The sequence below is a fragment of the Pleuronectes platessa genome, chromosome 4 (genome assembly GCF_947347685.1).
Source record: "Pleuronectes platessa chromosome 4, fPlePla1.1, whole genome shotgun sequence".
Taxonomy (NCBI): domain Eukaryota; kingdom Metazoa; phylum Chordata; class Actinopteri; order Pleuronectiformes; family Pleuronectidae; genus Pleuronectes; species Pleuronectes platessa.
This window is the reverse complement of record NC_070629.1, coordinates 24,095,556-24,123,475: the sequence shown is the minus strand read 5'-3', so window position 1 is coordinate 24,123,475 and position 27,920 is coordinate 24,095,556. Positions and strand designations below refer to the sequence as shown.

The following is a 27,920-nucleotide window of genomic DNA, read 5'->3' as shown; positions in this document are numbered from 1 at the left end:
ATAGAAAATGCATTTGAAAACGCAGCACACTCATAATGCTGCAAACCAAACTCAGACCTTAACGATGAACATTTGTGTTAATGTAGCATTTATTGATCACTTTTCAATGTATCCTCTAAAATGCATATTCTATAAACAGGTGCCCGCTATTAACAGAAAAGAACCAGAGGACATTTTGTGGTGCAGGGTAATTTAGAAACATCATTTTGTGCCATTAAAAGATCCATTTAAAGCATCACATGTACAATCAGGATCAAAATGGTCAGAGAAGCCAAGGCAAATTATGATGGGCATGACATCAATGATGCAAACTGGCAGGTTTTCACATAATCCCTCATCCTGACAGTAGATCTGAAGACCACACCTGATCAACAACCTGATAGAGTATGTGTACTGATAATTACATAAGTTAATGGACTTAGATGTAGATGCAGAGATTTAAAAGAAAATAATGAGGAAAATGTTTATATGTGGCTGTGAAACATATAAACTGGAAAATATAATTTTATTTTTTTATTTTAAACCCGAAAGGTCCTCCAGAATCTTGTGTGCCCACAACAAATATGGTTCTTACTTACGTCATCACATTTAAGGTATAGAAACGAATATTCTAACTTCAAGTAAACTCCCACATGCCCCAAAATAAAACACAAAAAGACCTGTACATCATCTCATAAATACCTTTAAGAAAGACCCAGTAAAGTAAGAGATCATTTCTCTCAAATGTCTGTAAAAGGAAAGGTTCTTCGTCCTCTTCCATCAGTTGTAAATAGTTCACTTCTCACACAGATATCTTCACAAGTACAGTTGAATGTATGGAAATAAATTACATGTGTTATTTTCTGAGGTAAAGGGAGGCCGCAAACCACATTAAAACCTCTTAACAAGTAAATCCTAAAAACTGTAAAACAAAAAAGTAAAGATTTAAAGGAAACTATAAATAACAGAGATCAGACACTGATATATGCAGTTTACAGTTCATTCATGGACAGAGTCATAAAGCAATGCATTAAACAAAAGGCACAAATTCATGATTTTCTTTCTCTGCCAAGTTTGGTCTGAACCACTGTGATCCAGCCACTCGAAGCCGGATTCACAGCAATGAACGAAAGGTGCTGACCCTGCAACATGTTGGCTGTGTTCACAAACAAACAAGAAACATGGAGGTTTGGTCATCTCTCATGTTGCCATCTGCATAAAACATCAAAGTAAAAAATGTGCGTCGTCTATACGTGAAAGCAACAATTTTGCATAATTAAAAGATATAACGGAAAATCACAAATAAGTAAAAATCTAAATACAATTGACTGGAATGAAGTTGATGGAATTGACAGAGGAAAAAAATAAAAAAATAAAAAAATCTTCATTTGCCACTGATGGGATAGGAAACCTGACCAGCAACAGAACTGGGAGGCTAGCACCATCACCGGGAGAGGTTAGGGTCCGACCCCACTCAGGCTCATCACAATGATCAGGTTCCACTGTGATCACAAAAAACCCAACCCCTGTGCACCTTCATCTCTCTTCCTCACGTTAGCTCTGTTGGCAGAGGAGCCAGAGGAGTGTGCAGTGACAAGCAGCAGACCTAAAGTCCCCCTGAGCTCCACTGAGGCAGCAACACTTTTGTCTCACAGGAGCTTTAGGGTCACATGAACATTGATATCAGCAGATGTGATGTGCAGTTAGAACAAGTAAATGATCAAGTGTCATACAATCATTCAAATACTAAGAAGAGTTGAGTGGAACTGCTACACTGGGCTGTTTTACCAGGGATTGGGCTCATGAAGCCTTTTCCAAATGTCACATCACATCTCACTCTCTTGTGTCGTCATGTGACATTAAATGTGAAGGTTTGGTCAAGTCACGACAGGTCGTTAGTATCCATCTCTACAGGTATAAGAGGTGGACTTGGGACTGGACAGTTACAGGCTACAGGAATTAGAGGGTGCCTTTCTCTTCCTCATTCCAGTCACAGAGCTGCCCTTGAGCAAGGCATTGACTGTTCGAATGGAGCCGCTCAGAAGACAAGCCTGGCTCTCGATGAGGGCAGATGTCCATAAACACAGTTTTGGTTTCGTGCAACATCCTTCACCTTTCTCCTGCCATACCATGACTCATGGTTAATGTCAATCGATGCTGCGGCTGCTCTGGTGCTTAGAGAGAAATGATATCATCTGCTCATGACACTCTATTCTTGTTCAGTGTCTCGCGGCGCTGTTTCACATTTAGGTCACGTGATGACACCTCAGCCAGCTCCGACACCAGGAGCCGCTGTTGAAAACATGATATTTGAACTTCCATTACACTCATCCTATACTGTTGCGAGAGGTCAAGAATTAACAGCCATGCAGAGAAATAAAATGATAAAATAAATATACAGGTTTCCCTTTAACCTCAACCCTGCTTGGCTAGAAAGTTGCAAGTTTACAAAAACATCTCCAAATAGTGGCCCTGCAGGAGAGACTGTGTCCCAGCAGCTGAGCCAGAGTTTGATGGGCAGTGGACGAATAGTGCAGTGGTTGTTTCAGTGACTTGCTCAACTGTTGGGAGTATTTAAAGTCATGTCACCCATAGGCACAATATACAGGGTGTGTGCGTCCGTGTGGGTGTGTGTGTGTGTGTGGGGCTGAGCCATATGGAGAACGATGTCAAGACAACCAGAAGACCTCCAGTAAAACATCCAGAAGGTATTGACATCATTATAGGGTTCGGAAACACACACTCCAGGCTGTCCGCATAGTTCATTTTCATCACATGCGACTGTTAAAATTGTGTTGTTATTCTCCGGTACTCATGTGTCCCAGAAAACCCCCGAGAGGAATTCGTTTTTCTAAATTCAGTTTGGAAAACATACTGCGTGTCACCTTACAAAAAGAAAATTGCCACCGTACATGTACAATGATCGACGACTAACAATAAATACTGATTTACTGCCTGGCCTGAAGGGTGTAAAAACCAGAGTAAGAAAGATTACCATGTAACCTAGTATAGATTACACCTGCAAAGAGTAATTCTCCGGCTACAGCTGCTCTACATGGGCAGGATGTAGTTGGAGTTGGCCAGCTTGCGCTCCTGTGCAGCAGGAACCATCTCTCTGTGACGCAGAGGTCTGTGGCAGTCGGGGTCCTGAAGTGGAGGGTAGTGCTGCCGGTAACACAGCCAGGCGAAGACGAGACCAAGCAGAGAACCCACTAACACATCTGCATGAACGAGAGAGAAGAAAAGAGAAGAGACACGATGATGAGGAGTTTAATTGCACAGATTCTTCATTCAGAGGTGGCCGTGGTTTGGTAAAATGTGTCACATCCTTTGCAACTGATTGGTTGGGGGTGAAATCAAAAAACTGTATAAAAAGATGGAAGATGTGTCTTTACTTTCTCCGACTATCCTGTAATGAAACCAAAATATATCTGGTGCCATCTTACACCAAGCAACTTCAATGTTAGGTGGTAGTCGCAGGGTGGAATAGGCCTTTACAGCTATAAGTAGTTGGGCAGGAAAGTATTTGGTCCGGAATAAACCTTTGGAGACTGGCCCGGTCATCAAATTCGTTAGATTGTGCCGCCACAAATACTTAGGGTCCAAAAAATGTGGTCCTAAAACTTTGGTTCTGAAACTACATGCAGGAATGTCACATTGAGGAAAGCGTTCCTGCAGCCACCTGCCAGGAGGCGATACAAATGTTTTGGCTTTACTTTTTGTGTCCTTCATCTTTATATACACTGTCTGGAAATCCTGTTTGATTAACAGACGACTCAAATCAGTCGTGTTGAGCCTCTGTCACTGAAATCCCTCTAAACCAGCCTCTGTTGTGTAATGTAACTCTGACCTTGCCAGTGGTGTTTGTAGTCGCAGGTTCTGGAGAGGGCGATAACAGTCGCCACAAGCAAAGGGGTGAGGAAGGCACACAGCCGCCACGCTCTGCCTTGGCCCACCACGTTGAAGCAGCGCAGCTTTCCTGCGATGTAGAACGCTGTGAAACCCAAACCTGCGAAGGCAACTGAGAGCAGAGAGAAAATAACACACGGGTGGATGAAGAGAACAAAAACAAAAGGATAGAACTACAAAAAGAAGGAGCAGGGATTAGGAGGTGGAGAGACTTGCTTTCTCACATAACAAAATAAAAGCCTAGAGGCCGAATTACATTCATATAGACACATTTGTAACATACGATATTCTCCCTGCCCTACTTTTATTCATAATGTACCAGCTACAGAGACATAATTGCATATTGGAGCCTCTCTTACAGGAGGAATGCCCGCTGGGGAAGCTCTTCCTGCCCTCTATGACCGTATCTGGGTCACCGGTGCAGTGCAGCTCCAGGTTCATCTGACCATCTGGAAAACAGCGGTAGAAGAAATCCGGTCGCGGCCTGAGGACATAGACAGAGGGAGCATGAAGGCTTTAATCCACTGTAACATGGGTAATATCTATGCACGGCTACATTGGGTGCAGTGTTTACCTGCCAACAACCAGTTTGATGACGTTGGTGAAAACTCCATTCAGCACCAGAGTCAGAGTCACAGCTGGATGACAGGGAGAGACAGAAGTGCATCATTAAAAACAAAGACATGTCAACTTAAAAAAAAAAACACTCATTAGCATCTGTCGGTTTCGTACCCAGCGAGGCTTCTTTCAGATCTCCTCGCTCCGACTTCCTCATGAAGGTGAAAACCACGATGACAATCAGTGGGGTGAAAACTGCCACACTCTGATGCAGACAAAACACATGACTCAGCATTGCAATCCCATAATATAATGAGCTTCATCCTGGACAGTAAACAACAGAGCCAGAGATACGGTCTTTTCACTTCAGTACATTTCTTTGATTTATTTTCAACAACAAAAAAGTTTCACTCACAAACACGTAAATGTATTACTTACAAACATGAGCGAGGTGGGAACGTGGTCATTCTCCACACGATGGAATTTATACAACCACATCTCCTCGGGCTGGATCTCACGGAGGAAAGGAGGAAGCTGCTCCGTCACACTAACGGCGACATGATATGTTACATTCAGAAAACAGATCAATAAAGCAACGTTACGGATAAATGCATATATGAGGTGATTCAAACAAGGACACACTTACAGGAACACCACCAACAACGCTATTCGGATGGAAATTTCCGAAAGGAAACCACGAAGCAGCTTCTGCTTCATATTGTTTCTCGGTATGGATTTCAGTCCACAGCAGACATCCTCATTCCACCTTGTGTCCAGTTGATGGGGGCTAAAGTAGAATAGGCAGATGGGAACTTAGTTTGTTGAAGGATAAGTGCAGATGGAAAATCCTGTAACTTTAAAAATACCGATAAAAACATTTTTCTATGATTCCTAAAATGTAATTTTCAAACCCTTGTAATTGACGCTTACAATTTTGTACTAAATAGAGAAAACTAATACAACCAACTATCAACATTTTCATTAAATGGGAACATAAATGTATCTTACTGATATCTTATCTGCGTTTTTTATTCTGGAAAATAAAAGTTTTCGTATCAGCACATATCGGCAAACACTAACCCTGATACAAACACGTCTGTGAGAGAATCATATTGGCCAATTTGATCAGCTGACCGATAAATAAGTTGAGCTCTACTACTTAGTACAAATATAATAAAACTCCAACTGAGAGGCCAGGTTTCATTCTGAATGTATTCAGCCTGATGCTAAAATCTAATATATTTTTGCCTCACTTATAATCCAATAATGACTAAATTAATTTTCAAAGAGTGTAGGAAAATGATGTTGCTATGAAACTTTTTCAGCGGCCTGCTGGGCTCCTCTGTGGGGTCGTAACCACTGCACACCCTGCTCTTTAGTCATCTCTACTGCCAGGACAGGAAATGCACGCAAAACGCACTTCCTGTGTCAATATATTTGCCATTTAAATGTCTCTTCCACTTCACACGCCCTCCTTTAGCCTTACAGACCGGTTTTTCGTGTAAGTCAGAACAGACTTCACTCATTCGACTTCTTACTGGTCATGTTGGGATGGGAGTCGCCTGGATATCACTGGCCCTTTGAGGCCTGTACTAATATTAAGGCTGCCGTGCTTTTTTTTTTTTACAGTAGCACAGACTGGACAAACTAAACATCTTTTGAGTTTTTATGATCAACTGAAGGCTACTACAGGTTCTCTATCATGTTGGGAAAGGGAGGGTGAGGTGAGGGGTATTCAGCTGCAACACACAACCTCACCACTAGATGTCACTAGATTCTACACCCTGAGCCTTTAAACCTCTCTAGGGACCGGACAACAGCAGGTGGAGATGAGGGACCTCATCTTTATTGCTCTGTATTGGCTCCACTTCTTACACAGCACAGCCAGGTGATACACACCTGGAGGCTCGAAGGGGCCTCGGGGATCCGGCTGTCACCGCCTCCCCTCGGCTGTGCTCACTGACCTTTGTCCCTTAGTTTTCAAATCCCTCTTGAAAGAAGGAAAATCCACGACCAACACCAAACAAACGAAGGAGCTGCTCTTCGTACCACAACAAACCCGCACCACTGTCTCTCCGAGGCAAGACACTGTGGAGGATATTAGATATTTCCGGTTTATAAACCCTGATACAAAGGCCAACACGAAGCACCTGTGTCCTCCGCCTCCAGCTGACACAGACATTTAAAAGCTGCTCCTGAACATAAACAACATTAAATACGATTCAAACGACACGAAGAGTAAGTGTAGCAGGTTGTCATCTTCGTTCAGACACAACAAAGATAAGCGAGCTAACACCGAGTGCTGCTCAGACAGGATGATAGCTGGGCTAAGCTAGTTAGCAACATCTGTCAAATAAGACACCTGGGGCATTTCCGCCTTGACGACCACCGGGAAGCTCACGGACCTTACAGAGGCGGATGTTTCCTGGATCGTTGTCTCAACGTTAACGCGAAACAGGCCCAGACATCCTCTGGTTCAGCCGCCGGGAGGAAGTCGCACATCAGTGGGATTCAGGGAGACGAGGAGATGCCACGGAGGAGACGAGCTCTGCGCGATGCTAGCTGTTAGCATCACACCTACTTCTGGTTGAGGAGCTTCAAAATAAAGGCACGTCCTTAAACAAATATCAACTCGTAGTTTACTTACTCACTTGTTCGGGGGATTTGGACTATTTCTCTTTTTTATTACCAGTCCATTACCCTAAACAAATAATAAAATGGTTGACTTAAGACTTAACTTTCTTTCTACATATGACTATAGGCTGAGAAAAATCCAATTCTTCACATCAATATATAATAATTATATTATTAGGGGGCAAACAGAGCCTTGAACACCTTTCTTCATATGTACGAGTAATTATATTAACTATCCTGTTGTTTTCATTGTATTTTCTGATCATAGACTGTGTTTAGTATTTGTACTGTTTATGGTCAAAAACATTTTCTTGTTCTTTAAATATATAGTGTGAGATGATAACACATATTTCTAGTCCTATTTGGTCTGATTAATACATATTTATGTGAACCAGTGTTTCCTCTATTTCAATTGATGAGGATATTTGGAGTTTGAGAACATATTTTGAAGCTTTACACAACCGGAAACGGTCTCTCAGATGATTGTATCTGCCTTGACTAGTGGATGCGAGAAGCCACGTCACATTAGCGAGCGCCTTCTAGAGGTGAAAGAAAGATAAATCAATTGAATGGAGATGGATGATTCAAACTTTGTTTTCCAGATCCTCTAACTAGCCTCATATATTGTTATAGTTTGAATTACTTTATTTCTTAATCACATTTATATTTGAATAAGCTGAGACTTCACAGTATAAAGTATTTTAGTGATGTAGGACTTGTTATTTAGATGAATCCCTCACCACATCCCTTAGTTTTACTTTAAAAACTACATAATCAGGTGTAGGATTGTCCAGCCTTGGAAGAGTTGTCCACTCTATTCTGTGCAAGCTGTAAGTTCAGTTTTACTTATCTGTCACCTGTTTGGTAAAGATCTAGTAAGAAAATCATTACAAACACTAATACAAGAAGGCCAATCTGTATCTGGATCACTGTTTTCACCAAATCCTAATAAATAAATAAATAAAATGACAGTGAGTGTGTTTCACTGAGACCGAGTACAGCTTTATTTAAAGTCAAACTTCAGGCATGTCTGAACTCTTCAAACTCAACTTTAAAATGAAAAAGGACAGAATCAATATTCTCAAATAAAAAGACAGTCATGTACAAAAAGAGTGTCGTCTCAACAGTCACACACACATTTAGAAGCAGAATTGTACAAGCAAAAAGAGCACGCCACAGTAACATGATTCTATGCAAGTTCAATGCAAACTATTTACAGGTTCCTCGACAATATGCAGAAATGCAGTAACACAGGTCGAACAGTTATAAACATGGTAATTTTGTGTTCATCCACGTTTTACTTGAAGCAACACCACGAGATAGATATGACCCCAGTTAGAGTTACCGTAAGCAATTTCACTACGAGAAAAAAGAGATGAGGGCTAATGAAGGTGAATTCACTTATTTTATCTCAACACTAGTTCTCCTCTGACAGCATGTCAATTAGAAACTCATCGACTGTTGGCGACATTGCACGAAAAACTAAAAAAGACGTCACAGTCAACATAAACATACCCTTTGACATACTAAATTTAGTTTTAGATTAAAAAAAATTATAATTAGCAAATCCTGGACACTCCCCCAGACGAATGTAAGGGTCACTTAAATGAGAACAAGCATGCTGTCTTCTCACAAATCAAAATGTGGGCACGATACTGAGAGTAAACCAACAAAACACATACATCAGATAGTATTTTAAGTGAATGAAACGCTGGGGACACTTAAATTAGGCCTTCTGTAATACTGCTGCTGTTCCAGCTGAGAGGGGCAGAAGAGCACGAACTGGCACAAACTAAGATCATCATGCAACCTGCAGGTGCAAAAGAAAACAAAAACATAATAAAAAGTAAGGGCTATTCGGTTTTACAGAATCTCTGTGCAATACTGGAAAACAAAAACAAGTAAGGGACATAAACAGAACATTAGCACTAGAACTAGGCATCGTAAGAATCTCCAAATGATGAGAGAAGAGGATTAAACCAGTGTGTGGTGTTTGGAGCAGGAACTAAGGAAAGGGCTGAAAAATTAAGACCAGTTTTTGTCAACACAACTCATTTAGTCAGACTTTTTCCTCTGAAGCCACAAACACATGTCAAAGAAGTCTACGCCCTGATAATCACAGACTGTATATGAATCCTTTGTTAAAAAATACATCAATAAATTAAAAGAAAAATATATAGAAAATTCAAGTTTTGAGTATGCAAGTGAAAGAGCTCTAAATATGCACCTATCTGGTAAAGAATAATGAATCATTAATAAAAAAAAGTTTGGCAAGATTTGGAAATTGGACTTAGCTGCACAAAGGAAATCAGAAAATCATGATCACAGAGAGAAACAAGGAGAAAAGCTGCAGCAAATACAATGTGCTCAGTTTGTGCACAAATACAGACATGCAGTCATTTTCTTGTATTCTTTCTCCAAATAAATGTCAGTCTTTGTGCATCTATTTGGCAAAATGAGAACCACATTATCTCAAAAACACGTTTGGCTAATTGTCACCTAACTTCAGTGCTCGACGTTCAATGTGCAGAAACAATACACGAGCAGAGTTTGGACACTACAGGGTGTTTTCTAATTCATTTGCTGATGGATCAATTCAAAACATGAACTAGTTTTGACGTCAAATAAACACGTAACATAATTGCGATGGGTTAAGGAGAAACCACCGATGCACATACACTGAAGAGTGGACTGGATTTTCCAATGAGAGCAAAGGAGTAAATGTTTATTATTAGTTTAGTTAAAAATGTCTAATTAATTCAGCTTTTTTTATGTTCTGCTCTCACTGGCTCCACCTCTTTTTTTAAATTGAAAGGCTTCTTGCTTCATGATTAAATTTAGTAAGAAAACTGAGCTGAAACTGATGCAGTCTAATAAAACACTCCTGCAGCAAATGTTTCGTTGTTGAACTGTGTCTCTGTTATAGACACACCTGCCATTATAACACAATGCAGTCACAAACAACCTAATACCTACAAACAAGAACTGAACATTAACCTTATCAAAAGGAAGGATTCAATGCAGGACTGCTGTGATAAACTGCATTAGTTCTGTGCCTAACAAACGGACAACAAAGTGAGTCTACTTCATGCATTCTAAGAGACCGTGAATGAACTGAAATGGTTTGGAAACATTGGCACCGTTTCACCCTGTGGCTTCGGCTTTAAAACACCCACCACTGTGCGAGGCTTGAGAAGAAGAAGAAGGAAAAAAAAAGACTTCAGGGAAGGAGGAGAAACACAAAAGCAGTTGTGTAACCGAGGAGGAATCACAAGCAAAAGGCTGAGGCATGATGACAGGAACGCTTCCTCCTGTGATGATCACTTGAGTCCAGGCTAAAACTGTACAAAAAACCGGCTCTGAACACTTCACATTCCAATATTGAACTGCTTCACGATTACAGTGAGCCACGATACAGGTCGATGAGCAGCTGCTGTCACCAAATGTGGAATCATTACACCAAAGTTTCACCAAAAAAATAAACCTAACGTGTGCAAATGACTGGATACAGATATAATATGTAAAACTCCCCGTGTTTTTTTTTTTAAATAGTCTATTTCACTTACACCGGTGTGGAGAGGAGACAGGTTACTGTACTGGTGTTTGAAAAAGAAACTGGTATAAAATGTGGTGCAATAAATACAAAAGAATTGGATCTGACAGATGACTGATTAAAAACACTGTACAGGAGTTTGTATTTTGTACATCATCATACTGGACTGCTGCTATACTGACATGTCTTTATATAGAGCCCAGCCTTGAGGAGAATCTCCAGGTGGAAAGAAGCGTCTCCCCCGAGGACACTGAACTGAGGACTTCTTCGTTAGAGGCCAGAGTGGCAGTCATTTCTACTTGTGCCCCCAAAAAACAACAAAAAACTGCTTTTAGGCCACTTTCCTCAAAATGAAAAAAACAAAAATCTACGCCCAGCCCTCAACACATTTCTGAGAGAGAGCAAAAAACACAGTTTAAATCCCGACGTTACTACAAGAAGAAGAGGTATCCATTTTGAAACACTTGTCCTATGTTCTTTAAATATACATTTCTGTATATGACCTAGCTAAATTGTGTAGCGACAAGCCGTGTGAAAGTGCTTTTCAGAAAAGTTTGGCAAAACAACCAACGGAAGAAAACAAAACAAAAAAAGGAGAGAAAAAGGAAAACGAGCATTTAAAGCGGTCACAGTACACAGCGTTACTGAAATGGACTCCGTCTGGGCAGTAGTTGCTACAGCCAGAATCAAACTTAAGGCTGGTTAACAATACTTTGAGACAGCACCAGTGATCACAAGCTGGGCTCCTCCATCTACAATACAAATAACAGTAACTGCTCGGAGGAAATGTGAGAACGGAACGTTCTATCCAAAAAGGAAAATAAAAAGGATTTGTCTTGTTGTTTAAAAAAGCGTTTTTTCCTTCTTCCAGGAACAACCGAAGAGGCAAGGCTCCGTCCCTCCTGATCTTTAAGTACTTTACAATATTATGAGCCAAGTATGTACACAATGGCGAGTGAGACTGGCAATATGAAAATCACAAGTACTTCTGTAATGTGATACCATTACACTATATACCATTATATTTCACCTTAATAGGACTATTTTCACAAAGAGGTCTGCGTAATGCTTAACACCTAAACAAACAAACATAATACACCACTCACTGAGATGAAGTGAGAGAATCTGCCTGTAAACATTAACAAACATAGATATTGTATATAATTATATTCATCTATACTCATAAGTATATTAAAACCGTGTTTAAGGAAGGTTGGAATGTAGTGTGGTCCTGAAAAAATTGCACAAAATCGATCATTCCCTCCCCCCGCCCCCAAACCCCACTCCTTTTCTGCCAGTAGAAGAAGAAGAAATACGACGACAGATCACGTCAGGGAGAGATGGACAAAAGGCCGGCTTGTTTTCCGTGAGGCCATCTTGTGTTTGAGATGCCGACCACAGCGTACAGCAGGTAAACGAGGAGATGAGCAGCACGGCGGTGGAGAGGTTCCGCCTCACACCTCCCTCCACTTCACTCGATGAGTTCTTCAAAGTGACGGAAACTGACGACGTGACAACACTTAAAAATTTCATAGGTGTAAAAAAAAAAAGGGAAATGCAACGAGGTGGTGGTCTGGGCCCTCCGATGGACGCAAGCGTGCTGGGAAGAGTGTAATCGGTGGTGCTTTATGGCAAGAGAGAAGGGAAAACGGCGCACAATGATTCCTATGCCGACACTCCAGTCACTCTACAGTGTTGGTCGTGTGTCTCGACGCTGAGCAGCAGCCATCACACTGGTCAAAAAGCACTGTATTCCCTTTTGGAGTGCGTGGCTTCGGTGGACCGGAGCGCAGGAGGCCAACAAGAGGGAATGAGGTATTGAAGGAGGTGTGGCGTCACTCTGCGGACTGTGGGTCCGTCTCTGGCTCTGGTTCCTCTTTGACCCTGATGGGGCTCAAAGCAGAGTGGCGCTGATGGGTAGAGTTGGAGCTGGAGTCCAAGGGACTGAGGGGGTTGTGACTGGAGCAACAGGGGCGGCCTTCCAGGGAGGAGGCGGTGAACGCCCCTGCCTCGTGGTCCCGGCAGAATGAGCGAGGGCAGAAATCACAGAGTGACGAGGCTGACGCGCCACAAACACTGCAGTCATGCCAAGGACATTCCCAGCGTCCTGCAGACAGGAAAAGAGGTGATTATGGAGATATAAAGAGTGAGTGAGTCACTGATGTGTGTGGGAGTTTTGTAGTAACAGATCCTGACTCAGTAATAGGTCAGGACGGGCAGAAATACATTTTATAAACCTGCATCATCTCAGAAGATGAACAAAAATTGTTATCAGCAAGATTTTGATGTTGTGCATCAATAGATTTGGATGAATTTAAACACACACACACACACACACACACGCAGGCGCTCATGTGGTCATACCATATGGCGGCTTGGTGAGGTTGAGACACAGCAGGTGGTACGACTTCGGACAGTCCTTTCTGTCACACATCACCAGCTCTCCTCCTTCTCCACAACAAAAGCAGAAGTACTCGTGTGTGTGTTTTCCCTCCAGCCGCAGCTTCCGCTTCTTCGGCTTCAACTTGGCGTTCCTGGCCTTCTCCTCTTTCTCCATCACCACAGCACTCTGGAGGAAACAATACAAGAAGACGAGGTTGGTTATGAAACGCACCTCATAAAGCCTGGATAGCGCTCACGTTGGAAGTGGAACTGGACTCAGGGCGATGAGATGGAAATGTCCTCACCGTCGGCTGCACCCCCAAGAATCCAGAGCAGTTGTCTGATCCACAGTGACAGGACGTTCTCCTGTTGCCCACACAGTGCAGGTTGTAGTTGAACGTCAGCTCTGTGCCTGCAGGAACACCAGGGACAAGACTCACATCAAATGGATCATCAAGCTTTGTCTGAGCGCCTGTACATATAGAAATGTGAGTATATGTAAACATGTGCGTCGTGTTTCCACATGGACTCACCAGCGTCTACATCACAAAGCGTGAAAAGTCCGATGTGAACGTCCCCGCTCACCGTCCACTTCTGGGTTTCACAGTTCGGGCTGCAGCTGTGGTTCATAAACCGGGCCGAGTTCCCCTTTGGGCCGGCGTCGATCACACGATCCTAGGAGACGATACAGATGTTCCGACATTGAGATTTGAGACAAGCTTGGTGGAGTTCTCGCATCTGAATGTTATGCATCAGTGTCGGTGATTATACCTTGGTGAGGGTGAGCATGTAGAAGTTGCTCACGTGATTTTCATGGGCACGTTTGATTCGCTGCTGGCACTCCTCTGAGTCTATCACCTCCCCCACGTACTCTGTCACTAGGTCACCCTGCAGAACAGACATCCCATTTGTACATGGTTTCAGGCATCACACAGACACTCACATTTAATATGACTTCAGGTATTAACGTCAAGGATGGTTCAACAGGACACGTGGATGTAGGCACCACTGAAACTCTGACCAAGGTCATTTCCAAGTTAAAGTATAATCACACAGGGAGAGAGCTTAGGTAAAGTTTTGACTTTTGACATGTCTGCAAACTGCTGAAATAATGGCACCTTAAATATGTGTCACTTAATTAAAAAATATGATTAAATCTGTAATATAAGGTCTTAGTTTGGATGAACATCTTTCTCATATATATATATATTCCATGTATTTCACAAGCTTAAACCTGAAATCACAATATTAGATTTGATTTGAAAACATTTCTAACACAGAATACAAATCCAGCTTTACAGTGAGATGCTGATGTTGTATATTAAGGTTGACATGCACCTTCCTGAGAGCCTGGTTTGCCCTGAGGCCCCAGCCACGGCCGTCCGTCTTCACCACTTCTGTCTCTGCATACAGCCGCTTCGTGAAACACTGGTTCTCACAGTTGTCTCCTGCAGGACACACCTGACAACCGAAACACGAAGGCAATTGGTTAATAAGTTCAATTCTATTCAAAAGATAGGCAAAAGGAACAGTAACTGATATGCACACAAACCTGTGGGTGACACTCGTACTGCAGCATGCGGTTGAGACACTGGGAATCAAGACTGCAAGGATGCTCATCTGTTGGTCTACAGTTGCATCGTGGGATTTCTGACAGGTCAGCTACGTGCACCTGCACTTTCCCCACTGGTTTGTTGGACTGCCACAAGAAATAAGATCCACAGAGAAGGTCAAATCACCGAAGACTAACTGAATATAATGTCCCTTTTTGTCTTAAGAGAGATTCTAAAGGGACATTACCTTGATACATTTGTATGGTGGAGGTTTGCGAGAGTTGCGTTCTTGCTCTAAAGCCTCCCTGCTCTCCCTCTGTGCCTTGAGCTCCTGAAACCGCCGAGCTGCTTCCTCCAGAGCTAAAACACAACACAATATATTTACAGATATTGATCCCAACAGATTTGACTTAAAGCTCAAGGAAACTTCAAAACAAAATTACCTTTCTTGAAGGTTTTGTTGATGTTGATCTGACCAGAGACAAAGTTCTTGTCATTCTCCACGTAGGGGAAGACGCGGCCCTGGTTGATCCAGTAGTAGTCGTGGGAGCCAAAGAAGAAGACGGGGAAGTCACCAATGTCGTGGCGCAGGCTCTGAATGTTTGATGGCACCAAGCGAGGGTTGCAGATTTCTGCAGGCCACCACCTGCAGAAAGAAAGGGACGAGAGAAAAGTCAAGACATAGGAAAAGAGTATAAAAAAATACTGTAAAAAAACATGTATTGAATGTACTTGGCAAATATTTACTTTACTTTTAATTGTTTTAAATTGAATCTCTTATCTGAAGACGGTTTTAGAAAAAAATACTTAATCTATGGCCACATAATCAATCAATTAGCACATAATCCTTTTTCCTTAATGGAAGAGAAATTGTCTTTGTCTGAACAACCACGTCAGACCCACTTATTACCACCAGACTTATCCTTTAAAAGTAATGAAACCATAAACTGACAGCTGCAGTTTTTCAGCCGTCTAAGATCAGTTGTCTCTGCGTACCTGTAGTTGCCGAGCTTAACCCAGACAATTTGTTTGTAGTGAGGTTTCTTCCCTGCCCTGCAATCACTGCAGGACCACGCTCCCTCCGGCGTCTCGATCTCCAAACACTCCGGGTGGAAGGAAGCTGGGCAAGAGTCGCAGCACAGCAACTTGCCTCCTACATTTGTATAGATGTAAACATGGGGGTGTGTGTGTGTGTGTGTTTGTATATATGTGAGTGTGTGCATGCGTTTTTGGGAAATGGTAATGCAAAGAGAGGAGGAGTGTACGATTAGGTGATGCACCGTAAAACCTGGACAAACTCTGAATCTCATTTGCAGACAAGCCAAAGAAAAGCATAATCTAAACAAAAGCTGAGGAGCAAACCAGACAATACACAGGGCTCTGTGCAAGTCGTGGTTACTCAACATGAAGAGCGATATTAAAAAAAGAGATCTTGTTGGGAACTCTTCAATCTAAAACCTGGCCTGAAATGAAAGACTGAGGCCAGGAGCTTTTTGCTTGAGTGAAGGATCCTGCGACAGTAAAGCAGGAAGAGGAATGAACGCCTGCGTCTGATTCTCAGGACGGTTACTTTCACTGCAGCAGCAACAGCATGTCTGGCAATCAGATTCAGAGCACTGTACCAAGACCAGTCTAAAGGAAATACATGCGGCAGCACAGGGGGTAAAATAAGCCAGCGAGTTAACACAGAATCGGGGTTATACTCGGCTAACAAATTACTGGCAAAAAAGCAGGCATGCCAGTACAGCCAACTTTTCCCATCACACATCCTGCACAGACCAGCTTGCATGGAATCATATACTTTCAAAATGTTGAACTTTAAGGTTTTTCTCTTTCTTAAATGAAATGCAGAACCAACATCAGAACTTGAAAGAGTCATTTAACAAATCTAGTGCGGTTTGGGATAACATTCCATCCAAGGCAGGTCAAAGCTCGAGAAAAGGAGGTAAGCCAGAATTTGATTAAATCTGAAAAAATTCCCAGTCAAAAGTAAAAAAGGATGAGAAAAGAGATGAGGCTGAAGAAGGCCTTTCAAATAAAAGGAAACAAAACAAGCCCAGAGTGCTGAAGCAGAGAAGCAGTGCACCTCCAGCAGCGAGCAGCTCCACAAACCACAGACAGAACCTGAACTGATCCAGAGCATCAGGGAATCATACAGTGGTTTCAGAGCTAGAGGTTTGAGGACCAATTGTATTTTTCCCATTTTGACTGTTCATGCTCGGCACAAAACAATCTCACATTGGGCCTCGTGCAAGAACAACTCGTATGAACAGATTATAAAGTTATTTAACTTGAATATGGTTTCCTTCTAATTAGAATCTTTCTTAAAAAGCTACTCAGATTGGTTGTACAAGCGACGTACAGATAATGTCTTTATTAATAGGAAGAAGAAAACGATTGACTTTCAGAATTATAATGTGAATTAGGAATCAATTAAGTTTAAATATGCCAAAAATAAACTAAAATAATAGCTATTGATGAATAAATTATATATCTTTTTATGCCAATTTAATGAGCAGTCTGACTCTTCTTTCAGATAATCTTGGAGAATATATTGTTCAGATTAAATTATTATTATGATATTATTCAAGTTTAACTATTCCTGTCTGGAATAGTGTTTTACACTAATACTAAAACAGACACTGCTGCATGTTTTCTTCTTTTGTCTGTTGATTTCCAACAGCAGGACCTGAAGCATTTCTTGTCACTCTTGAATAAAAACTGCCCATAAAAGGAGTGGAGCAGATGGACATACACGCCGGTTTGAGGGCCTCAATTATACTAATGATGATGGAGTGAAATTCATCGGTTTGAAATGAGCAACAAGACTCAACTTTTCACGGCAGGAAAAGCCAAGGTGCTCAAGGTAAATTTCAGTCAATTGGATCCATTTTTTCTTAATGTGCATTTTCAAAAATGCAAGACAAAAAAAAACAGAGAGGAAACATTTATTCTAAACCGTCACCTCATGTAATGTCTGCCTCTAGTGATACCAGCACAGTGGACTATTTATAAGTCATGGTGTTCAGCTGAATGCAGAGGTTGGGCCCAATGTGTCCTCACTTAATGCTCCTCAGAGATCTTTTCTCGCTCCTGACTCCTCAGAGCAGAAATAAGAGCTTTGGCCTTGAAGATGAAGGACCAGAACCATTTCTTTCGAGGAGTGAGGAGCAATCATTTAATTTGATCATTTCATCTTATTGTCGCTGTAATCTATGGCAGCAGATACAAAACCAGGACCATGAAACTAAGGCAGCTTCAATGAATTTGTTTTGTTATTTACACCTGAACTTTTCCTGCTGGGAAATGTCAAAAATATTTTTGAAAAAGGACTGTTAGCCTGTTTTGCAAATCCGACTTCTCATATAACCCCAAAAAGAGAAATGTTCTTGCATGAGGCCCATTGTTTTCTGTTGATGTGTTAGGGATCTTGGCTGAGGTTACTTAGCGCCACTCTGCATTTAAATTAACTGCGGGTTTAACCAGTTAATTAACTTTGCACCTCCAGGCTTTGAAATGAAAGATGCTCACAAAAGAGGGGGGGGGGGGACTAAATCAGAACGGTAGCAGGCAGAACACAAACAAAGAGCAGTGGGACAATGGAGAAAGAGAAAAACTGTTCAGTTACCTTTCCCAACATTCTTTTTGGTAGCTGACGAAGGAGAGGGAATCATAGGTAATTTCAACTCAGCACGATTTGACTCAGTCAGAAGGTAGTGGGACTTATAGGCATATGAACTTAATATGGTGTCAGTAAGGTCTTGCACTAACAGCCCTACACGAGACACACAGGAAGAGACGGGGGTGAGCCGCAGTCAAACTCGAAATTACCCAAAATTCAGAAAGAACAAACACGCAGTCTCTCTCTCGCATACACACAAACACACATATGCACACAAACAGACGGTTATAACACAAGAAAGTAACAAGTAAAATAAAGTTTGTCCCAACACAACAAGGCCAAACAGTGCACTCAACTTTTTGTTTAACAGACAAAACATCAGATCAAAACTGTTTCAAGTCTAAATCGTGTGTCCTCCCACTCATCACCATCCAGGGCTTTGTTTAAGTGGAGTGCAGTGTGCCTGGATCGTTGGTAGTGTTAGTATTATGATGGAAAACAAATATTACATTTCACAGCACTGGGGTTCATGATCAACATAACCAAACACGAAACATGTAATATCTAAGATTAAATATCCAAACATATATAACACGTCATATATACACGTCAGTATGTGAGGTTTCAGTTTTCACTCATGAGATGTTACTTCAACTCTGAATGTATCAAAATGGTTATATAACAAAAAACTACAAGCATGGAGGATGATCAGCTCATTCTTATTGTTTAACCACAATACTCAGGTCAAAAGTCAGTTAAAGCTAAATCAGCAAAAGTGCAGGAAATTCTGAACTTCTGCATTTTTGTGCTGCGTCATTTCAGGGTCGCTGCTGGATCCCAGTCGGAGAGGAAGGCCGTGAGCGTGCACACGAGTGAGAGCTTACCTCGGGCACACAGGAAGCACCAGCCCACGTTGACAGGTGAGGTGAGGAGGCCGTTCCTCTTGGCGCTGCCGTGGCTGCTGCAGATCATGATGTGATGGGTGAGGGCGACACTACCCGCCGCCACGCAGCCGTCTCCCGTGTGATAGGCCGACGGACAGCGTATGCAACGCATCAGGCGACCTGGACGGAAAGCAGACCAGAGGGAAACGATAACAACTCAGTGTGTCACTTGACAACAGGTACGGGTTTGTAAACTGCTCATGTAGCTGTGATACAGCTCAACACACACAACAATTTTGGACTGTACCAACAAAAAACACAATCAACAGTATACATAGCACAACAAGCAGCCACAACACTACAACTGATCCTGAAGGGTTTTAAAAAATATTTGAGCCATTTCCTCTCCATCACTATTTTAAAAGGTTTTAGGTTTTACTTGCTTTCCAGCTTTTCTAAACTACTGATATGTCGAGTTTTCCAGTGTGGTCAGAATCAGGCATGAAATCAGCCTGGTGTCACCACATTTTCACCAGATACTCACACTTTGATGTAAAAGCTGCATCTCGTCTCTCGTTTCCAATGCACCATCATCTAAAGTCAACTCACTGTATCTTTCTGCAGTGTACCTTTCAGTCAAAGTGTTCCTCCTAAAGTGGCACCTTTGGGTCGGTCGTCTCCTTCTGAATCTAATTTCCACATGCTGTCTTTTTGCTTCCTCTTGCGTGTCTCTCTTACATATTCTAACAGGAGGGCATAGTCTTGACGCTTTCGCACTTTAATATTTCTGCTCTTTTCTACTGCCACTGGTCAATATAAATCAGCTAGAAGCCGAAGATATAATGAAAAAATAAACTTTTCATATATTTTCGTCACATTTTGCTGATGTAGCTCTAGCTCACTGCCCTAAAGCTTCCAATGCAGACTCAGATAGGACATGAGAGAAGCTGAAAAACAAAGCAGGCGCTCTTTTACCTTTACTAGCTCTTTGCAGGTCTCTCTCCAGGCAGCAGGTAGAGCAGCTATGCTGTGGGCAGCAGAAGCCTCCGCCCGGACTGCTGGTGGTGCCCGGGAGTTTACGGACGCAATCCTCGTGGTAGAAACACCCGCATCCCAACACAGAGCATCGCGTCACCTCCTGGCCCACGGTTTTACAGCTGAAACACGGATGATTGCCTGGAAGGAGAATGAAAGACTCTGATAGTAAAGAGCCAAACAAAGAGGATGTGATGGTGGAGATGCAGTCGACTCGTTCCGATTCACTCACCGTTCCTACATTCCAAACACGTGAATCTGCCTTCGGGAAGGGACGTCAGGCCGAGACACTCCAGGTGAAACTGTCTGCTGCAGTCACCTTCACACACCACCAAACCTTCTCCATACACCTCACAGATCTACTCGCAACACAAAAACATAAAGAGAAAACAAGGATTACAACATAATATAATTCAAAATATATACTCACTATATAATGTAGAAGAAAGAGCCTTTTAACAAAGATGAATCATGAGCAGTTCTGACCTGGCAGACAGTGTCCCTCTTGCCGGTGCTGCTGTCCTGACGAGATAACCCGGAGTCTACAGACTGAGTATCTGAGGCGTCTGCATCTGCTGCTGCCGGACTATCCAGACTCTTCCCGAATAAACCCTGTGATATAAAGAGAGTCAGTGTGTTGATGGGTTTTGTGTGAAGAACAGACACCAAATGAGTTCTCACAAGTGTGAAGATTTCCAAACTAGTACCAGGCACATGTGACAGGTGGTACAACAAATTATTATTAGCAATATATGTATGTATGTAGGTACAATTGTGTATGAGGGTATTTCAATACATGTACCTGTGGATCATTGAGACCTCTGGAGTCGGAATCAGAGGTGTCTCTGTACTGAGATGAAGCCATCTCCACATCTGTCGACGCTCTGCTTCGCTTCTTGAGGGGCTTGCAGGCATCTGAGATCTCACTGGCTCCTGGAGAACGACAAGTAAAATAATAATAATAGTAATATCAGTTTCACTTTCTTAGAAGTAAAGAGAGGTCCCATCCCAGAGGTTAACGGGAAGTATAGGAGAAGGATTGTCCTACCTTTCTGTGAACCTGTCCTAAGTGTGGTTTCAGGAGCCATCTCCGCCTGTGAGGAGGTTAAACATGAAAGTTGAGGCTGTAGTGCTGTTCATTCATTCTTATTCAGGTGATTGCAGGTTAGTTGACTACATTCAGATCAACCACATTACTGCAGATTATAATGAAGCCCCCTCACTCACTGATGGATTACACACACAGAGGGCTACAGCCAAAAAACACTCAAAATGGTCTGGTGGGGAAAAGGAGTGTAGCTGTAACTTTCCAGTGTTGTAATATATTATAATTATCTCATAATATTACAGTGTGGTGTTTTTGTATCTGTCATGTGATTTCACTTGTGTAACTAGTCTAACCAGACATCCTAGGTCATATTTTCTTATTAAGTCCTAATAAAAACGCATGTTATATTCAGGTAAATATTTGATAGAGAACCATTTAGAAAACCATCTGCCTTAAACTGTGTATAACCTGTGAGCTTCTTTTGGTCTGGACACCAGGTGACCTGCAGTGTTACCTGTTCCTTTTTGGTCTTCTTCTTGGGGACGGGATCACCGCCCCTCTCTGACTCAGACCTGCTCCTGACGGACCGGCGCTGCAGCTTCCTCTCCTGAGAACCTGAAAACACAAAAAAATGTTTAGCTGCATCTCCTAGCATATTTATGATGTCATTCTACACGTCCTTCATCGTGTCTGTGTTCTACTAACCATGTGGACTACTGTGGTGGGACCCAGGAGAGGAGGTCTGCTGCATTCCTCCCTCCTCACTCCTCCGACTGGCGGGGGATCCTCTCCTCTCATCTCCTTCTCCCTCTGCCTCTCCTTCGCCTTCACCTTCGCCTTCGCCCTCTCCCTCGCATTCTCCTTCTCCTTCTCCTTCACCCTCACCTTCGCCTTCTCCTTCTTCCTCCCCTTCATCTCCGTCTTCCTCTTCCTCTGGACTTGGCTCAGGTTTAGCTCTGCTGTCCTGCAGAAAGCATGAACATGTATCCCACACCTTACATGACAACACTGTAATTTTATTTTGTCTGAGGAGGTTACACCAACCTCAGGAGAGCAGTATCCCAGGTCAGGCTGCCGGGCCTCCCCCTCCACTCTCTCCTCCTTCTCCTCTTCGTTGTCTCTTTTTGGGGATGGAACTGCTTTTTTCTGCAAGAGAGGCCAGTCACACTTTGTGATCTCCACATTCAGCCTCTTCATGGTGATGGAAAGTGGCAGCAGCTTTCGGGCCGCTGCGGTTTTCCAGGCCCGAACTGGTGGTGGAGATTCCTGCCGTGTTTGTGCATCACCATCAGCGTTCTGTTTCGGGGAGCTGGTCTTACGCTGGTCCCCCCTCTGGTTCTTCTCTTCATTTGAGGCCTGGGAGTTTGTGTTGTCATCCGTATTTGAAACACTACACTGTCTACGCGGCAGCTGCCTTCTCGGTGGCTGCTCTCTGTCTGGTGACTTCACTCCTCCTCCTTCCTTCTTAGTGATTGAGCCGCTCGAGCGCCGATTTCGTTTCTCTGCCCTGACAGTGGGCTTTCTGCTTGACGGGCCTTCACTGGGGTCAGGGTCAACATAGATGAAGGTGTAGGTGTCAATTCGCGCCTGCCGGGTCATCAGGAAGGCATCCTCGGCGTGGCCCACACCTACCTCCCACTGAGAACGCTCCCGCTGAGCAATAGGCTTCAGAAGCTTGAGACGAAAAAACATGGAAAAGACATGAAAATAAAGAACTGGTCTCACTATCAATTAATTGTGGCTGACTCAAGTATGTCCTATGAAGAGAGCAGCTTAGAAAAGGCTTCAACTGCTCAGCTACAGAGCGGCTATTATTTATTTTAAAGAAGGCAGCAAATATTCATATTACTTTTTTGATAGCCAAAACATATGAGATTACCTTTTCTGCCAAGAAAATTGGATGCATAAATTATTTCAAAAGACATTCACTGCTCGCATTTTTACTTACTTTACTTTTCTCTACAAGGTTTGTGGTCTTGCGCAGAGTATCAGCCTGAAGTTCCTCAAACTGTTGCTTCCCTTGGTACATGACGATCCTCTTCTCATGGATCCACGCTCGCTCAGCGACACTGCCAAAGAACTGGACGTGATACTCCCTGTGACCTGCACAGCAACAGGGAGGTCAGCGAAACAAGCTGTGGTGTTTATGCTGTATTTCAAAAATTTGTAAAACAAAACACGCAGAGTAAGAGTTTATTAAGATTTTTTTGTTTGGACGTACGTGTTCCCTTACCCCTGGTGTTGATGCGAGTGTGGACCTTCATCTGTGGGTCAGATGAGATCATGCAGGGCCACCAGGGGTAGGTGCCCACTTTGGACCACACCAGATCTCCTATCATAAACTCCTTGCAGAAGCCCGTCTCTTGGATTACTGATGGATGATGGACCTTCGGAACCTATACATAAAAATGAACAGTCACTGATCTGCTTTCACACTCCAAGATAAGTATGTTTAGTGCTACTACTCAAACTGATCTGAAAAGTGAACGGTCGGTTTCTTGCCTTCGGGGTCTTTGGTTCAGTTTTGATAACCGTCTTCTGAGGCTTCTTTGTCAGGGCTGGGGGGGTTTCTCTCGGCGGGGTTTGGACGTGGATGTCCTCTGTCTGGTCCGTGGTACCTGCCTGTGTTTGTCTCTCCTCCAGGCTCTGTTCCTGGACCTGCAGCTGCAGCCTTGCACTCTTTTTCCGCTTCTCCTTCTTCCTCTCATGTCTGCGTTGCATCGGAGTAGAATCGTTCCTCTGAGACTCGCTCTGAAAATTAGAAAAATGTTTATATATAAAAAAAGAGCTGAGAGCAAATCTTCCTCAAATATCAATTTCTTAGGAGCTGTTACGAAGATGATTAAAAGTAAACTACAGTGTAACAATTCTATATGAATGTTAATAGGACTGATTAGACCTAATTTAGTGTGAACTAAACATTTCCTGTAGATCAGTATACACTGCGTGATCATTTTATGTAAGGTATGAAATTGTATCTAGCCTGGAAAAGGGGGAGATTTCTGGCTTTTAAAAAGTTTTAACTAACAGCAAACCAAATTCATAAAAATTTGGGATAAAAACCATTCTTTGGACAAAGCAATCATATACGCATGTATTACCTGCAGCTCTTGCAGTAGGTCTCCACACAGCGCAGATTCAAACAGCTCTTTTCCATTCTGATACGTCTTTATGATCTTTAGCTTGATCTCTGGAGAGCTGGTTTTCATCAGCACCCCACCAGGGGTGTTGGACGGGGTGTGGATGGGCTGAGATGAGGGGGTACTGTCCACAAGTGAGGGGGGAGGACTGGAGGAAGGCAGGTGTAATGGAGGGGGAGGGGGGAGAGTGTGGGTCATGATGTGAGGCGTCTGGGACAGGTGGTGCTGTAAGGGCAGTGGCGGGGGCGGGGGACTCTGTCGGTGCGGGAGTGTTTGTATATGAGGTGGGTTCGAGTGGAATGGGTGCGCGTGGTGGTGATGATGGGGGAGATGATGGTGGTGGTGGAGGTGCGGGTGATGTGTGGGCAGCGGCGGAGACACAGGAGACAAAGGCCTCTCCTGGAGACCCGGGCCTCTCAGGACAGTCCCCTCCCCGGGCAGGAGGCCGTGGTCTCCATAGCTCCGTATGGCCCCGTAGCCATTCGCCGAGCCGTTGGGGAACTGCGAGTACATGGAAAACTTGGCCTGCGGCTCGTATATGCCCAGGCCAGGCGGGAAGCCATTAGAGACCTGCTGCATGTCCTCCGAGGCTGACGGCGGGTAGGAGAACTCTGCATCCAGGGCAGCATCATAGGAGGGACCACCATCCTCGCCCGGGTCACTGCCGGTGTCGCAGGTGCCTTCCTGTCTGATGTTGGCTGAGTCAATGAGCTGAGGGGGTTGCTGAATTGTATTTCCCATGATCCCTTGCATGAAAGAGAAGGAGAAATCCATTGTTGGGCTCCTGCATCCTTAACTGTCTTTTTCTTTGACTGGACCTGTCAGCAGAGACATAATCAAATGAGGGACTCGGAAGCTGAGTTTTCACAACCAAGACGGAGAAATCCCTGCAATGCTCAGCTCAAGATCCTCTCTTATATCCTTAACTTTAAAATTAAAGGACCAGGTGGATATTGTGAGATACATTTCCTTTTTCTCTTTGGGGTAGGCGTGACTTAGAATTTTTTTCACGCACACTTCTTCTAAATGAATTACACAATTCGAAAGTAAACCGATGCTTGTTTGATTTCATTTTGAGATGTTGTTCAGGAGCAAGTTCTGGGTCAGAGTTCATTTCTGGATTATGAGTGAAGAACCAAATCAGAGAACATGGTTTCACATATATGAACCCCCAGTTCTTACCACTCTCTACGCATGGTCTATACATTTTATTTGGGTTGTAGTATCCACAGGTGTAGTACACACTAAAGACTACACATGGCGGCTCCATTATACTTTGCCAACAGGCCCAGAATCCTACCGGTGCAACTTCTCTTGTAGAAGGTCATGCCTCTGCTTTTTCAGTGAGTCAGTTGATTTGTGGTTGTGCTATCAAACATACTGTATTTAGTAATATTCAACTTGTAGGAACAACACAATCTAAAAATGTGTATTGACTCCAGCCAGGTACCTTCGCTGCACCACAGGTCTGCATCTACACTGCTGGTGCGTTTGTATGTGTGGCAAACAAACGGACTGCGGGGGATCCAGAGCAGCATGAAGCTTTGTCCCCAAGCTTCATCAGAAGATGTTTTGTGATATGCTGTAGCACCATCCTGATAATACATCATGAGTCTAATCTAACGTCAGCTTCCAATAAACCCAAGAGCTAAATCAATCTGTAGTTTGATTGAAATATCACGTCATCAGTCATCGTCACCTCAGGAATATGACAAATAAAAGGGATCCAAAAATAATCCCTGGATTCCGCCTTACCTGGATGGACAAATCTAGAAATGTTATTATTTCATCCAAACACAAAAGTCAAACGAGTTGAAGCTTGTTCAATCATTTAAAAAGGGGTTGATTTCTCAGTGTGTGGTTTACTTAAATGTTCAAACTTTAACAAACCCTCAGTCAACATCTCCACCACTTCTCTTGAGCTCTCTCTGAAAACACTGCAGAAGTTCAGCTGGCCCCTGTCCCCAAGTTACAGATGTTTTTTAATTCCATTAACTCCCAACACATGGTGCGATGAGCGATCCCAGGCAAAACAAAGAGCAGCTACCGGTGGCTGCTGTGTCCTCCTCCACCTGACACGTTTTAATAGACTGGGATGAAGAGGAATTCATCAGGTTAAAGGTGTTTGGAGCTCGCAGAGGGGGGGGGGGGGGGGTCACGGTGGACACACTGATCCAGAGGTTGTGCTTTAATTTGCGGACAGTCAGGGTGGCTAGCACCGGGGGGGGGGGTAGGTTGGAAAACGGGAGATGTAAACATCCATTAAGTGTCAGCTAACGGTCACCAGCCTGCGATAGTGAGTCGTGGTGTTTTTGGTGGGATCATATCTGGTGTCTTGTGTTTTCACGGCTACCTCAAATCGGAGGAGTTGCGCTCAGCTCAACGAGTGCGCAGACAAAACACTGTTTCATGAATGATCTTATAGCTCCCTGCGATGTTAGCATAAAGCTACCTGACATCACAGAGGCTGAGACATTGTTCCCCCCCTTCTTCCACCGTCAGACAACAGAACACGAAGCGGAGACGCCGCCATTCGTCTTCCTGCCTCGCGCGAATAAACGCTCCCGGTTGTCGCTTGTCCATTTTAGGAGCCTCGCGCGTGCAGGGGAGAGATGAAAGGGGGAGAGCTAACGTCGGGCTAAGCTAACGCTCACTCGCCAACATGGCTGCCTGTGCCCCTTTAAATCAAATTGTCTGGCCGTGATTATAGCTCCATCACCGGGGGGTTCGAGGGGAGAAGAATGTGCCCGAGAATAAGCGGCCGAAAATGGGGTGTGTGGAGGGAAAAAGGGAAGGGGAGGACGGACGCGGGCATCGACCGCGGCGGCTAAAGGCAAACACGCTTATCGCTAGAAAAGAGGAGAGAGAGAGGGAGAAGGGGCAGCGCGGATATTGATGCCGAGAGATGCAGGGAAATTACACAGGAAAGAAAAATGTCAGTACCTTCAGCGTGTCCCATTCTAAACACATACACCAGCCAGCGACGTCTCCTCGTTTAATCTGGGGGGGCAAAGAAAAGGAGGGAAATTAAAAAATATAATCCTGTGATAGTGGGTAAAGCGCAGGCCTTTCCTTTTCTGCTTTAACGCAATTCTCCACACGCAGGAGGAGGAGGAGGGGGGTGTTACGCTATCTGCTCGCTGCCCAATCCCGAAGCCCGGCTCTTCCTCAATGTGGGGACTGAGGCATGGAGAGAGAACCCTGCCACAGGCACCGCGTCCGGAACAATGATCCTCCGAATAAGAATCAGGATTAAATCATTATGGATCCTGGTTTTCCTCTGGGTTTCACAGAGGCATCGTGGTTTATAGTCCCAATCCCAGAGATCCAGACTGAATGGAGGAGGTCACCAGGAAGTGTAGTGTATGTGTGTGTAGCATTGTGTCAGATGTAACAATAATCAGAATAACAAATCATAATATATCCTAGTTTCCCTCTTGTTTAACAGATGTATCATGGTTTCTAGTCCCAATCCCAAAGATCCAGACTGAATGGAGGAGGTCACCGGGAAGTGTTGTGTATGTGTGTGTAGTATTGTGTCAAATGTAACAATAATCATAATAATCATAATAATGAATCATTATGTATCCTGGTTTTCCTCTGGTTTAACAGAGGCATCGTGG

General features: G+C 43.5%; 2 protein-coding genes across 7 annotated transcripts; both read right to left on the bottom strand.

The window, feature by feature from the left end:
• Nucleotides 1–71: 71 nt before the first annotated feature.
• Nucleotides 72–7,026, bottom strand: plpp5 (phospholipid phosphatase 5). 6 transcript variants are annotated; one of them, XM_053421819.1, is made up of 9 exons: nucleotides 6,809–6,995; nucleotides 6,411–6,534; nucleotides 5,093–5,233; nucleotides 4,885–4,993; nucleotides 4,621–4,711; nucleotides 4,463–4,526; nucleotides 4,248–4,372; nucleotides 3,830–4,000; nucleotides 72–3,200 (listed from the first exon to the last, which is right to left on the bottom strand). In XM_053421819.1, exons 3-9 carry the CDS (start codon nucleotides 5,161–5,163, stop codon nucleotides 3,031–3,033), a joined length of 801 nt encoding a protein of 266 aa, XP_053277794.1. In that variant the 5' UTR covers nucleotides 5,164–5,233; nucleotides 6,411–6,534; nucleotides 6,809–6,995; the 3' UTR covers nucleotides 72–3,030. The 6 variants fall into 6 exon arrangements, with proteins under 6 accessions (XP_053277794.1, XP_053277793.1, XP_053277795.1 ...); XM_053421818.1 differs by having other exon boundaries at nucleotides 6,852–6,995; XM_053421820.1 differs by having other exon boundaries at nucleotides 6,857–6,994.
• Nucleotides 7,027–8,060: 1,034 nt separating this feature from the next.
• nsd3 (nuclear receptor binding SET domain protein 3) lies at nucleotides 8,061–27,435 on the bottom strand. The gene is made up of 25 exons (XM_053421815.1): nucleotides 27,241–27,435; nucleotides 24,259–25,115; nucleotides 23,660–23,908; nucleotides 23,391–23,553; nucleotides 23,106–23,260; nucleotides 22,202–22,831; nucleotides 21,863–22,121; nucleotides 21,672–21,772; nucleotides 21,158–21,203; nucleotides 20,912–21,042; nucleotides 20,596–20,721; nucleotides 20,342–20,468; nucleotides 20,050–20,250; nucleotides 19,075–19,254; nucleotides 18,197–18,343; nucleotides 15,565–15,721; nucleotides 15,012–15,214; nucleotides 14,816–14,928; nucleotides 14,568–14,714; nucleotides 14,354–14,476; nucleotides 13,787–13,903; nucleotides 13,549–13,690; nucleotides 13,321–13,427; nucleotides 12,998–13,202; nucleotides 8,061–12,740 (listed from the first exon to the last, which is right to left on the bottom strand). The coding sequence occupies exons 2-25, from the start codon at nucleotides 25,069–25,071 to the stop codon at nucleotides 12,469–12,471; spliced, it is 4,914 nt and encodes a 1,637-aa protein (XP_053277790.1). The 5' UTR covers nucleotides 25,072–25,115; nucleotides 27,241–27,435; the 3' UTR covers nucleotides 8,061–12,468.
• Between the last annotated feature and the right edge of the window lie 485 nt (nucleotides 27,436–27,920).